Source organism: Eulemur rufifrons, chromosome 15 (genome assembly GCF_041146395.1).
Source record: "Eulemur rufifrons isolate Redbay chromosome 15, OSU_ERuf_1, whole genome shotgun sequence".
Classification (NCBI taxonomy): Eukaryota; Metazoa; Chordata; class Mammalia; order Primates; family Lemuridae; genus Eulemur; species Eulemur rufifrons.
The window spans coordinates 6,641,706-6,658,993 of record NC_090997.1 but is presented as its reverse complement, the minus strand read 5'-3'; the positions used below and the strand labels follow the sequence as shown (position 1 = coordinate 6,658,993).

The following is a 17,288-nucleotide window of genomic DNA, read 5'->3' as shown; positions in this document are numbered from 1 at the left end:
GTGTGTTGAGGGGGCAGGGGAGAGGCAGGGAGGGGGTGTGTTTCAGTTCAAAGAAAAACTGATTTTTTAAACCTGAACGTACAAAACAAGGGAAATTAGGTGGAATCATTTGCATGACAAAAGGATTCTTTGTCTCACCAAAGGACTCCCAGCAGGATTTCTTTAAATAATTCTTGTTGACTCTGACTTGATTTGATGTGGGGGAGGAAAAGGCCCCAGTGTGTTCTCGCGTCCACACAGGCCCCCTCCAGAGCGGCAGGGCCAGGGCCTGGGGCGCGTCCGACTGGCCGGGAGGAGGAGAGGATTTGGGAGCCAGAGGGGTGCGTTGCGACGGGTGTTTGCCGAAGATTATTCTGGCAGAGTGGTGTGTAGGATGGATGGGAACGGGCCGGGAGAGGGAGAGCCTCGTGACTGACACGGTGAACAGGTGGGAGGTGCCGTGAGCTGTGCTGTGGAGATGCAGGGACAGGAAACGGGGAGGGGGACGGGGACACAAGGACAGCGTGAGGACCTCACCGGGCAGGACTTGGGTGGGGATGGGAGTCCTAGTCCCTTCCCTTGCAGCGGAGCCAAGGGAACCCAGAGTGTTGGCAAAAGAGCTGGTCAGCCGGGCAGGCGATGGGAGTTTGTTGGGGGGCAAGTTCCACTTGACGCATGGGCTGGAGCTCTCCAGGGGGTCCCCACGGGCACTGGAGAAACTGATCCGTAGCTCCCCCCCCCAAGAGCTGGGCTGGTGTGCAGGCACCTGCCAAGGGGCACAGGTTGAACCAGCGAGAACAGGGTGGTCACCGACAATCCGAGAGAGAAGAATGGAAGGCTTAGGAGGAGGACAGGAAGAAGGTCAGTGAGGGAACCAGGAGAGTGAACTGTCACACCAGCCACGCAAGGAGGGACAAGGAAAGGGAGCGTCCACCGTGCTCCTGGAGCTGCGCCTATCAGCCTAGAAGACCTGGTCCGGAAGCTTGGCTGTCAAGGGCGAGGACAGAGAGGGAGAAGTCAGGGGTTCGAGAGCTGGGGCGCCCAGCACAGCTCCTGTGCTGTACCATCCTCCCTCCCTCCACCACCCGGCCCTGCTCCTCGTATCCCTCCTCCGGCCAGCCGCCCCAGCCTCCTCTTCCTGCCCCGTCCCTGTTCCTGTCCTCGCCACCAGCTCTGGGGTGTGTGGGGAGGTCTCCCACGTGCATCTCCACACTCCAGTGGGTGGGCGGGAAGGAGCAGAGAAGAGAAACGCTGAGCCATGATGACAGGAATGACATTTTGACTTGCAAATTGCCAGAGAAGAAATGGCACCGGCTGTGTGGGCATGGGCGGGGCCCAGGCACTCACGCGGTGACCTTTCCAAGCCAGGCTGTACTGGGCGGATGCGGGGAAATCGCAGACCGAGGCCCCGGCCCCCAGCCCAGCCCTGCTCCCGGCTGCCCATCCGTGTGGCAGGCCTGGCTTCCAGGATGGGGCTGCCCAGGCCTGGCATCGGGAGTGGGCAGGGACGCTGGATGCGGGCCCGGCTGGGACAAGCCAATGCTGTACTCTTCGTTTGCAAAGCAGGCTCACGGACTCAGGCTGGAAAAGCTGAGAGGGTCTTTGAGATCATCTAAGCCAGGGGCTTTAATTTCACTGGATCGAAATGCCAGTGAAAGCTGTGGGAACTCCCTGAGGGACACATTTATTCATTGGTTCATTTAAACAAAATCACTGAATACCTGCTAAGTCCCAGGCGCTGCTCTAGGCTCTAGGGACCTGCCAGTGATGGACAAAATCCTTGCTCTTACGGAACTTAATTTTAGCGACTGATCATAAGCAGAATAAATAAGGAGAAACATAGACTGTCAAAATGTCAAATGGTGACAAATGGAAAAAAAAGTATGGACGGAGACTAGGAGACATGAGAGTCAGGGGACCAGCGGGTTGTGCATTTCAGATACGATAGTCAGGGGAGGTTTCATGGAGAGGACATTTGATCTGAAGGTCGTGAGGGGGTGAACCGCAAAGCCCTGGACACGGGGGAGAGAATGCTCTAGGCTCGGGGAACCGAGGCACACACAACTCATGCACCCAATTTCACCTACAGTTTCAGGGGTTCACAGCCCCCTAAAGTGCATCCACACATCCTTCCACGGTCTCAGACGAAGAATCCGTGGTAGAGGCTGACTCCCGGGGTTCACAGGTGAGGAAGTGGAGGCTGAGAGGGGAACAGCTTGCTCAGGGTCACACACAGAGCTGGCCCCAGGGCAGGGGCTAGAATCCAGGTCTCCCGACACTTACCCCAGGACCTGTCCCTGCTGTGCAGGTGTCCCCCTGGTCCCGGAGCCCTTTCTGCAGCATCGCCAGCGAATGGCTGTCTACTCCAGCCTGGCTGCTGCTAGCGACGGGCAGCTTGTCCCCTGTGGAAGCCATAGTTGTTACCGTCCGGTGAGCGGGGATGTCACCCAGCTGCCTCCTCTGTGACCCGGGTTCCGCCTGCCTCGGGCTCGCAATTGACAGCCTTTCCCTCTCGTCTCTTCGCCAGGTTCACCATCTGCCACAAGACCGAGGTGGTGAAGAACACCCTGAACCCCGTCTGGCAGACCTTCTCCATCCCCGTGCGGGCCCTCTGCAACGGGGACTATGATCGGTGAGATGGGAGGACGTCCCTGTGTTTGCCTCCCGCACCCGTGCCCTCCCCATGCAGGGTGGGGGAGGCCCTGTCCACATGGACGCGGTCGGCGCCATCCGCGCCAGCGGGGCCTCCTGGAGTTGTGCAGGGGGTGCCCCGCGCAGGGGGGGCCCTGGCGAGCGTCCCCTCCTCCCCCACCGCGTGGGGCAGCGTCTGCCTCTTCTCAGCCGCACGGCCCTCCCCACCCTGCCCCCCTCTTCCCTCCCTGGCATCCCCAGTGGTGGGAAACTCCCAAGGCTGAGGGGGTGGGCGTACCTGGGATTCCAGGGAAACCAGATGGGTGTCGGGGTGCCCGGGCGTGGAGCGCAGCAGCTTGTCTTTCCGTTGTCCCCGGTGCAGGGGCAGATGGCAGCTGGTGGGGGCGGGGGCGGGGGGCTGAGGCAGCAGAGGCAGCCAATCCCCACCAGCCCAACTCCCGGCCAGTGGCCTCTGGGGACCCGGGATCCCAGGGATATTCCCACCAGCCGAGTTGCCGTCCATGAGGTGGAGGGCGGGTGCAAAGAGCCTACTCTTACTACGTGTGAGCTATCATCATCGTCATCGTCGTCATTAGCGTGTAGATTGTTGAGCATAGATACCAGATACCTGGTTTCTAATCCTGGCTTTGTAACTAAAAAGCACTGTCACCCTGGGCGAGCTTTGACTTGTCTGACCCTTGGTTTCCTTACCTGTCAAACGGGTACTAAAGCACCTGCCTGCCTCATAGGGCTGCTTTGGTGCTCACGTGACACAGCCTACGCGAGGAGGCTCTAGTACGCAGGAAACACCAAACTCCGCGTCTTGTTCACAGACGTTCGTTGAACCCCGTTGTGTGCCAGGCACTGCGCTAGAGGCTGGGAAGTCAGCAGGGAACAAACTCGCGATCTGCACCCTTCGCCCAACCTTGTGGCGTTTACGTGCCAGTAGGGGAGGCGGACATTAATCCAATAATCACACAGAGAAACATGTAATTACACACTGTGTACGTGCTGGGAGAGACGGGGGCCGTGTGAGACGGGAGCTGCGCAGCCGTGTTGGTCTGTGTGAAGTCACGGGAACCCATCCGGCTCCCTGGCAACTGCTGCAGCTCTGCTGGGTGAGCTGGCAGGGGGCTCAGGGGCAGGGCCGTGGGCAGCCCTGAGGAAGCTGGGCCTGTGCTGGCCGCTCCGCTAGGAGCACTGGGGTGTCAGAACAGACACCCCGGGGCACCCCGGGAGCCTGCTCCCAGTGACAGGCTACAGGGGGAGATGAGTAGATGGGCGGCCTCCAGTCACCCCTGTTTCCCTCCAGGGAAACCCTCAGACTGCCAGTCCGAGACGTGAGGTGGCCGCTTTTCCTGCCTCTTGGCTGGGACGGAGAAGCTACGATCTGCTCCACGGCGGTCACTGGGCACCTGCCCTGTGCCCAGCACTGTGCCACTGGCTGTGCGGCATGCAGGGGAGCATGGTGCGCCTCCGTCTTCAGGGAGCTTGTAGCCTGACCACAGGGAGCTCAGATGTGCACATGTATCTTAGCTAAATAACGTGCAGAACAAGGCTGGGGACAAAAATGGGCATTCCAGTCAAACCAGCCCCTGTTACAGGTCCAGCTGGTCCTGGGGCGTCTGGAGTGGGTGAGGGGCAGGAGGACAGTCGGTTGGAGCACTAGTGTCTAGGGGAGGGGCTCCTGGGGGCAGGGCCTGGGAGGGAGGCTTGGGATGGAGTGAGGGAGAGGAAGTGAGAGGAAACGAAGGGAGGGAATGGCAGAGCATGGCAGTTAAAGTTTCACGGGGTGGAAGGAATTGGGGATCCCTGGAGCCACTGCCCTGGGATGGGCCCAGCTGACCCCCAACAACACCGCATCTCTGGAGAGGCTCCCAGGTCCTCAGAACCTAGTGTTGTCAGGGACAGTGAACGGGGACAGTGGGGCTCAGAGGCCTGGCCCCCCCACTGGGGCACCAGAGGAGGCAGGTATGTGGGGGGATGGGCAGGTGGGCAGGGAATGCCCAGCAGGCTCCTCTCTGAGGCAGAGCCCAGCGTCCTCTCCCTCCAGGATGCTGGCAGCTCGGGGCTCCTCCAGGGCCGGGAGCAGACAGACTGTGACATGACTGACAGTGGTGCTAATGGAGGGGGCCAGGTGTGTCGTGCTGGCTCGGAGAGCGAGCAGGCCTGCACCCCCCGCCCCCAGCCCCCATATAGCCCACACACCCCACAGCCACTCGGCAGGCCTCCAGGGCAGGAGGGGGAGGGCCCGGTGCAGGAAAATGAGGCCACTGCCCCTCTCCTTCCCAGGCATGTCTGGGAGCCTCGCAGAACCCGGTGCAATCCAGCAGCCCCGTCTTCTAACCCAGGCACGGGGCGCCGGGCTGGGTGCCGTGGGGGCGTGTTGAGCTCAGGCCCTCCCTCCTAGGTTTCACCCGGGCCAGCGGGGAGACAGATGGGTCTTAATAACAGCACGTGGCCCTGCTCTAAGTGCTTTATGTACAGGAACTAATTTAATCCTCCCAACCCTCAGCTCTTTGGAAGGAGGTACTAACGCCATCCACATAGTACAGGCAAGGAAACTGAGGCCCAGAGAGAGGAGATAACTTGCCCAATGTCTTACCGCCAGCTGATGGTAGAACCAGGATTTGGACCCGGGCAGGCCGGCTCGAGACTCTATGTTCCTAACCCCTTTGTCCTGTTGCCAAATAGCCTAGACGTAGCATGGCAGGGCCGTGGCTGGGGTGCATTTGGGGAGCACCTTGCTCGGGGGTTGGGGCGAGTCTGCTTTGGGGTTGGAGGTGCGGAGGCCTCTTGGAGTTGGTTTTAGTTCTGAAAGCCCTAAAAGTCCTTCTGGCTTTAAGCCCCAGTGATTCAGGGAGCAGGGGAGAGGGGAACTGCGGGAAGAAAGACCCCAAGACCTTGATAGCTGCCTAGATACAGGAGTGAAAGAGACAAAGAGATAGTGGTTCGGGGCTTGGGGGGCTGAGGAGGTGGTACCACCCACAGAGATGGAGATGTGACCAGGAGCCAGAGTCTTACTCACGGATTTGTGTTATGTAGTTTTCTTTCACAGACTGTGTGCAGTCCATTTTTAAAAAATTACCCTTCTTAAATTATAACAATTATGTTTGTTGTTTGCAAATGGACTGCTGCTGTTGGGAGGGTCGGGGAAGAAGAGGTGAACGTGGTTTTAGCCACGCCGAGAGCGGGCGGCCGTGGGCCAGGCACAGCCGGAGCAAGAGGAGGACGGAGGTCCGGGAGTCCCCAGGAGGGGCAGGCAGAGGTCGGGGGCAAGAGGGAAGATGAGATGGTGGGAGAGAGAGAGGAGGGGCCCCAAGAGAGGAGAAGTCAGACAGAAGTATCGACTCCTGTCGTGAGAAAGGTCCAGGAAGGTGAGAACCAGGGACCTACTGAGAAAGGGCAGTTTTGTTGGAGTGATGGGTGTAGAAACCAGTCACTCTTATTAAAATTATTGAGTATTTAGGACATGGACCAAGCTGTGTCCTCATCAGTTGAAATGCATTATCTGACTCTGTGAACTTAAATTTCACAATAACCTTGGGTGGGGGGGTTACTAGTGCTGTGCCCATTTTACAGATGGGGAAATGGAGAAGCAGAGATTACATAACTTGCTCTCCAGAAAGGAGAAGGTACATTTCCCTTCTGCAGAAGTTGCCCCGGGGCTGGCCTTCCGGTCTGGGGTCCCCCTGCCTTTGCTGTGTCTCCAGTCCACACAAGGCCAAGCCCGAGTGACCCAGCCGACAGAGCTGGAGTCGGAGGAAATGGCGTCAGGGTCAGAGCCAGTCCAGCCCTCCAGTGGGGTGAAGTCGGGATGATGACGAGAGGCCCTTCCACTGCCTTCCCAGAATTCGGCCCACTCTCTTCTGGGACGTCGTGTCCCTGTTACACCAAAGTTGTCTGGGTCGGGCTCCTGCCGCTCACTCACAGCTCAGTGTTGAAGGAGTAGATTTTAGGAGGGTGTTGAAGGTACAGAGTCCTCACCTAGAGAGGGGAGAGGATTCACCGCAGCTTCTCGCCTCTGTCTGGCACGCTGGATGCACGATCCGCCTCTCCTCTGCACCCTGCCACACGCGGAGCACCAGGAGGGCCAGGCCCTTCCACACGTATGACCCCGAGGAGGGTGTCGCATTCCAGGTTTGCACTTGCAGAAGTTGAGACTGAGGAGGTAGAGTCGCTGCAGTATAGCCTGAGGGCGCACAGTGCAAGGGAGGGGCTGGGATTTTGGCCCCTGCACCCATAACGCCAGGCCCATTCCCTGCCCCAGGAGAGGCCCTGACAGTCCTCTTCCTCCCTGAAGCCTCTCAGAGTGTTGGACTGACTCAGTCAGTTTAGGGCAAAGCCCTCGGGGCCTGCTGCCCTCAGGGCTTGTGAGCAGCAGGGAAACGTCCGGAGCGGCTCATTAGGAGGCAGACCTGGCAGCTCCGGCTCAGAGAGGCTATAGATAGCGCTGGATGGTGTGCAGGGAGGGCAGCCCGCGTCCCTCACCCCTGCTCGCCTGCGGAGGCTCACACACACCTGACTCTGTCATTCCGGCCCTGGGCGTCCAGAGGCCCAGGACACTGGCTACTGGCGTCGCCACTGAACCACCAAACCGCTGTGTGATTCAGGGAAAACCACATACTCTGGGCCTCCTGTTGTGATTTCGTGGAACCAGGATATTGTTACTGTGTAGCCCGTTTCGCAAGGTTGTTAGGAGACCTCCGTGAGCCAGCAAATATTTATGCAGCACCTAATATTGCTAGGCATTGTTCTAGAAGATACAGCAGTAAACTAAACAAACAGAAATCCCTGGCCTCACGGAGCTGCTGTTTTCATGGTGCATGGGAAGTGCTTGGGAGACAGGAGCTTGGGAAACGGAGTTGAGTGTTTATTTTTTTTATTTTTTTCGCCTTCAATACCAGCTTTCCCAGAGTTGCGTGTTTTGGACAGAACAGAACAGCACTTGTCAAATACTGACCATGTGAATGAGGAGTGACATAGTTTACTTCCACAGTAACCCCAGAGTGGGTGTGATCATCCTGTTCTAGAGAGAAGTAGCGTCTCTGAGTGCTGAGCACGTTGCCCAGGGCCACGCACCGAGAGCCTGGGAGAGCTGGGCCTGCCAGCCCGGCTGCTCACCCGGGGCCTGGGTCTTCCCTGTCTACCTCGCTGTCTCCCAGATTAGGGCCCCATGTTCTGAGCCTTTTTTATGCCATATAAGATGTTTATCTTGTGGGCTGCGGAGGCCTATTTCATTGTCCCACACCCAGGAGCCCATTCTCTTAGGGGCTGTCCCCAGAAGTCACAGTCAGCGTGACACAGCCTTTGTTGGGCCTGTGCTAAGGGCTTGGGAGCCAAGGCCTACAGGCCCAAGTGGTGACCTGGGCCGCCCAGCCGGGGCTGACGGCAGCAGAACTGTAAATGGAGGAGTCAAAGCTATGCCTGGCTTCTCCCCACTGCCTCACCCTTTCCTGGGTGCCACTTCTGTCACCTCCTTCTCCGCTAGGGCTGTAGGTTGCAGCCGTCCCTGGGGTCTTGAATGAGCCCAGGGGAGTGTGCACAGCAATCTCACACTCCGTGGTCTCCTCGGCTGCAAGTTCAGATCCCCTGGGAGGCTTTTAACAATCCCTGTGCCCAGGCCACACCCCGGACCAGTTGATTCTGAATCTCTGGGGTGAGGCATCAACATCAGTATTTCTAAAGCTCCCCAGGGGGTTCCAAAATGCAACCAAGTTTGAAAACTAGTGCTCTAGTCTAGTCAGTGGCTCAGGCTATACGTTAGAATCAGCCCCCAGAACTTTTCAAGCTCCCCGTGCCCGAGTCCTCTCCAGGCCAGTTAAATCAGGCCCTCTGGCTGTGGGATTTAAAAAAAATCCCCCCAGTGATTTTGTGACTATCCAGAGCTGTCGTCATGACTTGGGTCCTCCTACGGCCTCTAAGCATGAGGTGGTCAACGATCTAGTCATCTGAGGGGCTGATGTGGTGGTCGGAGGAGAGGTACCCCTTGCTGTGGTCTCTGAAGGTCCCCTGCAGGGCTGGAGGGCTCAGGGGAAGGACTGGAAGCTGCCAAGCAGGGACGGAGAGACTTCAGCTTTGAGGGATGGTGGCCAGAGCCCTGGGCTAGTAGTCAGGGACTGGGCCCTCCAGCTGTGTGACTCTGGGCAAGTCACCAAAGGCCTTTAGGGCTCAGTTTCCCCAGCGGAAAGTCGAGGGGCGGGGATAGAGGGCATCACTCTAGAACAGACAGCACAGTCACGAGGGAATCCTTGAAAACAGATTCCTGGGCCCTGCCCCAGTGCTGGGCCTGGGAATGTTTCTGAAAACCCCCTGGTGATTCTGCCACCCAATCAGGCTTAGATGCCACTGCGGTCACCTCCAGCCTTGTCATTCCAGGAACTGGGAGTTGCTGAGCCCAGGTACCTAGGCTCAAGTGTCCCCTGATTTAAGTAAGTTTCATATGGAAAAGTACCGAGTGCAGCCAAATGATGACGAGAAGGAGGCGTTTTTGGAGACACCCTCCCGTGTGGCAGGCAGGTCTTGCTGACGTGTCTTTGCAGCCACTCTGCAAAGCCATTATTATCCCTATGTTAAAATGGTGCTTCGTGGCTCAGGGAGGTAAAGTGACATCCCCAGGTCCCACAGCGAGGGCCCCGCGTCTGAGCCAAGGGCCGTCCAGCTCCACGTCCAGCCTCGTTCCCTCTTTCCAGCTTACCAGTCCCCCTTAGGGGGCTTAGATTTTTTTTCTTTCCACAATAACTCACGTCAAAGAGACATAGTTTTTTGTTCTTCGCAAGACTTTTAAAGGATTCCTTTTAACGGTGGGCTTCTATGCCTGCCCCGTTTCCAGGAGTCCTAGCTGACAAAAATCAGTCTGTGCATGACCAGCCGGGCATTCCTTCATTCCAGAACAGTTTCTGCCCTGCTGTGGGCAAATCTGTCCCCTGCCCGTCCTGTCCCCAGGAGGCTCATCTGAAGGGAGACAGCGCCTCCTTCTGGGGGCCACAGAACCCGAAGGCCCCCTCCTTGCAGAGCCCAGATGGGCCATGGCCATGGGCGAGATGGATGTTAACAGGAGACAGGCCCAGGCGCCTGCCTCTGTGCACCCCATGTAGAGCTGGAGGCTGAGACCCCGGCTCCCCAGACTTCTCCCGCCTCTCCAGCCCCTGACCTCGCTGTGGGACCCTGGCAGCTCCCCTGTCCCTGGGCCTCCCCCGAGGACCGAGCAGCTGGCACCAAGGGTTAACCGCAACCCTCCACCTCCCTCCTCCCAGCTCTGGTCCGCTAGCCTGTTACCATGGGAACATGGCTAAAAATAAAATGAGCTCTCAAAGCCCAGCCCCATGCATAGGAGTCAAAACAAACTAATTAAAGCAGCCAGGCTAAAATGTGAAGATAATTACACCCTCACTCAGGAGCCAGTCGTGGGGATGGAAAACCTCAGCAGGCCGTCCCTGTCCCCGAGTCAGGGCTCCTGGGCCCGTGCCTGACGTGCAGGGCTGGCTCCCACACTCCAGCCCCTCAGACCCCGGTCCCCTCGCACAGTCTCGTTGCCCCTCCCAAGAAGAGCTCACCCTGCTTAGGCCTGAGATCCAGGGAGCAGCGCACTCCCACCCTCGGCACTCCTCCCTGGGAGGTCCACAGTATGGCCTCATGCTGGGGCTGTGCCCCATCTCGGGTGGCCAAGAAGGTGGGGTGAACTGAAGTCTGAGGCTATTTTTTTCCACATCCTCCTCAAAATTCCAAGAAGTCCCTACATAGCTCTGGGCTGCCTCTGTTCCTAAGACCTTTGCTAAAGATAGTTCCTTTGTCTCTCGGGCTGCTACCTCCCCACCCAGGGCCCTGGAGCCTGGAGGGTGTCCTTGCTTCCCCTTCTGGTCCAGGAGCAGGCGGAGGGCTCCATCCCTAGGCTGTGTGGGCGCTGGGTCAGGCCCCTCCCACCAGGGCCCTTTGTCTTACAGGACCATCAAGGTGGAGGTGTACGACTGGGACCGAGACGGCAGGTAAGCAGCAGGAGGGCACGAGGTGAGAAGGTGGGCGACCATGGGGCAGCCACTGGGGAGGGGTCGAGCCCTGCCCTCACGTGGAGAGAGCTGTGCCCAGGCCCCCACCCGTGGCAGCTCTGGGGGTGGGGGAGCCTGGGTTGTCCTGTGGGAGGGGTCTGCCGCCACGGTGGCTCATCCCCACCCAGCGCCACTGAGGCAGCGGGGACCTCTGTCCTGCAGGATGTCGTGTGAGAGGCAAACGAGGCCTCCTTTCCCCCAAATAGCTGCCCAGTGGCCGGCTAGTGCCTGCAATCTCACCGTGTTTGGTAGAATTTAGGATTTTCTGAAGTATGAATGTTCTAGGGCTCACATACTAGTGCCCCCCAGAGCATGCGTGGACACGTTCTCTGTGTGAGGCCTTGGACTAAGCATTGTGGGGCGACTGAGGTGCAAAAGATGAGCTCAGCCCTCAGAGGCTCCCCAGAATCTAGTGGGGAGGCTGACAGACCATATGTAGCCCTTGGCTCACCAGAGGAGCTGTTCACAGAGAGCCGGGGCTGGGGGGACGGGCTGTGGGAAGGGTGGGCTTTGATGTGTGTGAGTGGACTCGGGCTCGAGACAGTGCCTGCGTGGGACTGTGTCTGGCTGGCGGGTCTTTGGGAGGCCAGTGCTGTCCCCTTCTGTAGAACTCAGTGCCCCCAAGGAGCCAGTGCTGCTGGGAATTCATGGACAAGGACAAGAGCAGGCTTCCTGAAGCTTTAGTCCAGAACCCTCTCTGGCTCCTACTCGTTTGTTGAGCCAAATCCAAATATGTCCTCCTGACTTTTAGGACCTCTGCATTCTGTGGCACTACCAAGGAATGATGCAGGGGACTTGAAAGTCCCCTAATCTCCATCAGTACCTCCCAAGTCTGTGACGGTGGGTGGGGGGATACTGTCTCGTCTTATGTAAAGCGCTGTCTACATGCAGCTCTAAGAGAGGCCCGAACCCCCTTCCAAGGAACCTGCCCTCCCCTGAGAAACCCAGGGCCAGCATCACCTCTTCAGTGACCTCACAACCAGTCAGCTCCATGCTTTCACCATGATTTGCCTCATATTCCTCTGGCATTCCCACACTTCTGGAATATTCTCCTCTTCCATGGCAGCTGGGGACAGCCACCAGGTGCCACTGGGTCCCACCATCACGTTACTTATAGTCAGAAGGCTGAGAGCTGTAAAATGCATTGAAATACGTGTGGACTCACGGTGGGGCATCACCTTCCAGCTGCACGCCCCAGGCGGCACATGAGCCACTGTCCTCTAGCAGGGACAGCAAAGGCTAAAGGGGGCCAACCACGGGGTCCATGGGAGTTCTGCTTTGTGCGCGTTTTTGCTGCACATAACATAAACACACAGTGTGGGCACTGCAGAAAACACCCCCAGCTGCCTGACTGCACATAGTGCTAATTGTCTTGTTAAAAAATGTTTATTGGAGGTGAGTTTAATGAACATCCTTAAGCCCATCACTTGAATTTAACAATTGTTCAATTTTACCATGTTTACTTTATGTTTTATGCTAATGTAGTTTAAAGTAAATTATATCCTGAGTATAGTGGCTCACACTTATAATCCAGCACTTTGGGAGGCCAAGGTGGGAGGATCATTTGAGGCCAGGTGTTCAAGACCAGCCTGGGCAACATAGTGAGACCCCATCTCTACAAAGAAATTTTTAAAAAATTTGCCAGGTATAGGGGTGTGCACCTGTAGTCACAGCTACTTGGGAGGCTGAGGTGGGAGGATTGCTTGAGCCCAGGAGTTTAAGGTTATCGTGAATTATGATCACACCAGTGCATTCCTGCCTGGGCAACAAAGCCAGAGCCTGTCTCTAAAAAAATAAATAAATAAGTACATTATAGACATCATGACATTTTGCCTCTAAATATTTCACAGGAAATGTCTAAAAAATAATGACATTTTCCCACATAACTACAAATGCCATTATCACTCCTGACTCATTGGACAATAGTTCTTAAATACCACCCAATATTCATTTTGTATTTAAATTTCCCCAGTTGTCCCCTGAATACTTTTTATTACTGGTTGGTTCAAATAAGAACCCAAATAGGGTGGGTCCTATTTCTCCCAGGCCCTGCTCTTTGCTAGGTGGCTTGGGGTTGATTGCTCCTAGGGTGACGCTGGGCTCTTTTCCCCGGGCCCCAGCCTTGCTGGCGTGCGCTCCTGGAGTGGAGTCCCGTGGGGAAGTGGGTGCCAGGGAGGGGTGTGGGAGGCGGGGCGGGGTCTCAGCAGCAGTCTTCCCTTGCAGCCATGACTTCATCGGGGAGTTCACCACCAGCTACCGGGAGCTGGCCCGTGGGCAGAGCCAGTTTAACATCTATGAGGTGAGGCGGGCGCCCCCAGTCTGGGTTTGCACTGACGATAAATGGCGCCCAGTCACTGAGGACCACAGTGAGCATGCGCTGGGCCGGGGGCTTTGCGTTTTTCCTGTGAGGTGGGTGTCCCTGTGCCATCCTACAGTTAAGGAGGCCGAGTCTCAGGGAAGGATGAGAACTTGCCCAAAGCCACATGGTTCAGTAAGTGGCAGAATCAAGACGCAGCAACCCAGACGTGTCTGATCCCAAATCTCTGAGTTATAGCACCCCCTAAAGACCACTTCTGACGTGGGGAGGGTGATGGGCGTGGGGGTGGGGCAGAGGGTGGGGGACAGTTTGGGAAGGTTCTGGGCTTGAGTCCTGAGGTCCTGAGTTCAAGGTGGCCCTCTGCTTCCAGTCCGAACAGTGTCAGGGCCTGCCAAGTATCTTACCTTTTCCAGAAAGAAAGAGGGGAACAGGGGTTGGGATGCCTTCCTGGATCTGGCCCTGGAGCTGGACAGCCTTGGACGAGGCCCCTGATCTCTCCAGAGATAATAGCATTTGCCCTCGAAGGACAGTTTCTGCCACTGAGCCTTTGCTTGTGTGTGCTGTCCCCCTGCAGGGCCTCCCCAGCCTCCCAGTCTAGCGCGGGTCTTTCCAGCCACTCTGGGCTCCTGTGCGTTCTCCCTCGTCCGAGCTTCGTGGTTCACGCCAAACCTGCTTAATGGCAGATACTTCTGACCCTAACGACTGCTTGGGTTCTTATCTGACTCTGTCACTTACTAGCTATGCGACGTTGGCTAAGTCCCTGAACCACTCTGCCACTCTGCCACTCTGCCACTCTGCCGTGCAAACTGAGAATTAAATAAGTTAATGGAACAGTGCCTGGCCCAGAGGTCAGCACTGTCTTCTGTTGTCGTCTGCTGAGCATCAGTGTGCCAGGAGACTCACATTTCACACCTGTCCCACCATACTGGCACTGTCCTCACACTAGCAGCCACTCACCTGGCCAAGTTAGGTGACAAGTTGGCTTTGAGTCCCTTCGCTGAATCCGAATCCCTTGATACTTCCACTCCCTCGCCCTGTACCTCTGCTCCAAGTGAGCAGGTCTTGGGTTCCAACTAGGCATCCCAAGGACAGGCAAGGTGGCAGCCCTTTCTGTCACCTCTCCTCGCCGGCCAGGGCACTGCTGGGCACACAGTAGGTGCTTGTTATCCATTCACACGCTGAATTAAATTGAATATGGCTATTATAGAGATGGCGTGTGGATGAATTTATTTGTAAGGGCTCTGATACAGTAATTGCTTTGTTTTCTGCATCTGTAAAGAGAGGGGCTGTTGGCCGGGCGCGGTGGCTCACGCCTGTAATCCTAGCACTCTGGGAGGCCGAGGTGGGCGGATCGTTTGAGCTCAGGAGTTCGAGACCAGCCTGAGCAAGAGCGAGACCCCATCTCTACTAAAAATAGAAAGAAATTATATGGACAGCTAAAAATATATATAGAAAAAAATTAGCCGGGCATGGTGGTGCATGCCTGTAGTCCCAGCTACTCGGGAGGCTGAGACAGGAGGATTGCTTGAGCCCAGGAGTTTGAGGTTGCTGTGAGCTAGGCTGACGCCACGGCACTCACTCTAGCCTGGGCAACAGAGTGAGACTCTGTCTCAAAAAAAAAAAAAAAAAAAAGAGAGGGGCTGTCTTCCCCCCCCAGCCTAGGCAGTGGCCCCCTTTGAGGAGATCTTTAGGGAGGTGAAGGGAAGAGGTCAAATCTCTTGGATTTGGCTTCTAAAGGTGCTTGACAGGCCCAGAAGCAGCCATGATGTCTTGGGCTAGCAGCAGAAAGTGTTGGATTGACTTGTTCTCCCCATTGTTGATCTCTGCTTCTTTGCAATCGACAAGAGAAGCAGCCGTCTGGGGAGGCAGAAGCACCAGCCTCACACACTGAAAGGCCAACAGGTGGAAAAGGAGTCCCACTCCGCCAGCCTCCGCGGCAGGCCGCTCTGGGCTCAGGAAGGCCTTGCCTGAAGAGGGAACAGGCTTTGGCTAGTAAAGACCCACTTCTTGGGCCCTGGCATGGCCTGGGTGTCAGACTCCTATGTCCAGTTTCTGCTGGTCCCTCTTTGGACTCAGCCTTCCAAACCTGAATGCATTGGCTGAGCCCCCCGCAGAACTCCCCTCCTCCTGGCCAGCCGGCTCCATCTCCTGTGTGCCCATCCCAGGGGCCCAGGGTGCCTTGGGAGTCATCCTTAACACCCCCAACCCTCACTCCACATCTCGTCCACGACTAAACGCCACCCTTCTACCACCCAAATTTTCCAACGTTTGTTCCCTTCGTCTCAGTCTGCCACCACTATCCCTGTCACCTGCCTGCTCGGGGCTTTGCAACAGCCTCTTCATGGCCTTCCCGCCTCCTTCCGTCCTCCACACGGTAACCAGGGTGCTCCACCAAGATGGTAATCTGACCACACCGCTCCCCTGCTTAACACCTGTCCAGGGCCTCCCACCCACCACCTCAGCCTGGTTCTCACAGGGGAGGTGGGACAAGATTCCAAAAGATGCTTCCCCACCCCGGCTGGGAGCCACTGACCTACAGGGAAAAGTCCAAGTTCCTTCGGACAGGACCCTGTGCCCCCAGCCAGCCACCTCCACTGTGTGTATGTGTATGTGCGTAGAGACACACATCACGTCACACACCTTTAGAGGCCCCTGGGAGGTGTCCCCTGCCCTTCCCTCTGCCTGTCTCCCATTGTCAGCTCCATCCGCCATCTGAGGCTCTCTGAACCTCCGTGCCTTCTCAGCCTCTACCTGGGCCTCCTTCTGTCGTCTTCTCCTGGTTAGGATCTGCTGGTCCTTGGAGACTCCCCGTGGATGTTTCTCCTCCGGGACTCTGTCTCCACCTGCACACCGACTCCCCCCACAGTCTGGGGAAGACACCTCTCCTAGGTGCTCCTGGGGTCCCCCGTGGCTGTTACCTGTTGGTGACGCTAACCACCCCTCCGAAGACCATGGGCCCTCCCTGCTGTATCCCCAGAGCCAGCACAGCTCCTACCCCCTGAGAGCCCCTCAGTGGCCCCATGCACGGGAGGGCAGACCCCATCCAGACCTGTCCTGGGGGCCCTGGGTGTCAGGAGAGAGAAAGGTCCTCAGAGCTTGAGGCTTAGTGGACTGGGGAGGTTCCTGGGCTGGCCCCTAGGTGGTGCTTGTCCCCTGTGTGGAACTTCACCAGCAGCCGCTTAGGGCGGGAGAGGCTGGCCCCTGGGGGAGGGGCTGGCCCCTGGGGGAGGGGTGTGCGCTCAGGAGCACACGAAACCTCAGGGCACACAGGGCACTTCTGCAGTGCCCACTTTGCACGAGGGTCTGAGAACAGAGCATTGCTTTAACACTGAAACAGTTACATTAGAGGGTGGAAATGTGGAATACAGGCTAAGTTAAGGACACCACAGAAGACTTCAAAGAAATGTGCTTGTGGCCAGGTCTTTGGGTACACCCAGAGCCCCAGGAGTCCGGGTTCATGCCTCTCGGCTGGGAGGGCTACTTTGGAGGAAAAGTTAGAGATTCATTCTAATAGTCCAACACCCTCATGGCACAGATTGGGAAACCGGGACAGTGCAGCCTGGGTTGCAATTCTGCCCCCATCTCAGCAGCCTGCTTCATACGTGTTTTCCCGTGAGCGTGTCTGTGAGCACCTCGTCGGGGTCCTCAGTACCGAGGAGGCCCTCTGAGGTTGTTCTGGGCTTCTCTCCCCACCCCCCGGCCAGGCTCTCAGTTTCCACCCCTGCAGCCTGCAGCCCTCCCACCTGACCTTCCCACCTGTGCCCCCAGTCCAGGTCCTCCTCCCTTCTGTGTCTGCCCGGTCACCCCTCACCCCTCCCTCTCTCGTACCTCTACAGCCACCCCCAGGGCCCACGATGTGTGGTCGCTTCTTGACAGGCTGTTCTTGCCGTAGCTCAGCACCTGCCCCACACCGCCAGGTCCTCATACCTCTCACCTGGACTGGTGGAGGCAGTGATAGTAGTGGCAGTAATTTTAAAAAGTAACTGACACTTCTGTAGTACTAGTACATTCCATAGCACTCTACTTACATTGATCTATTTAATCCCCATACCTTTCTTTGAGGCACATACTTTTTATTCCCATTTTACAGATGAGGAAACTGAGGCACACTGAGGTTAAGTAACTTGCCGAAGGTCACACAGCTATTAGGTGGCAGAACCAGGCAAACATTCCCTGGATGTCCCTTCCCCTCCCCTCACACCTCCACCAGGTCCCAGCATCCTAGAGCCTGCAGTACTCTTGTCCCCTATACGCTTGAAGGTCATCAGAGTGCCCTGCAGGCTGCTGGGTGACATTCAGTCATTTCACTTGGCGTT

General features: G+C 57.1%; 1 protein-coding gene across 2 annotated transcripts in view; it reads left to right on the top strand.

Annotated features, from left to right (window-relative positions):
* CPNE5 (copine 5) overlaps positions 1-17,288 on the top strand; it is an 85,829-nt gene that overhangs the window by 52,768 nt on the left and 15,773 nt on the right. For both annotated transcript variants that reach the window (XM_069487917.1, XM_069487916.1), the window contains 3 exons: positions 2,507-2,611; positions 10,554-10,595; positions 12,879-12,954. In XM_069487917.1, the coding sequence (XP_069344018.1) occupies positions 2,507-2,611; positions 10,554-10,595; positions 12,879-12,954 (223 nt within the window). The remainder of the gene's footprint in view (positions 1-2,506; positions 2,612-10,553; positions 10,596-12,878; positions 12,955-17,288) is intronic.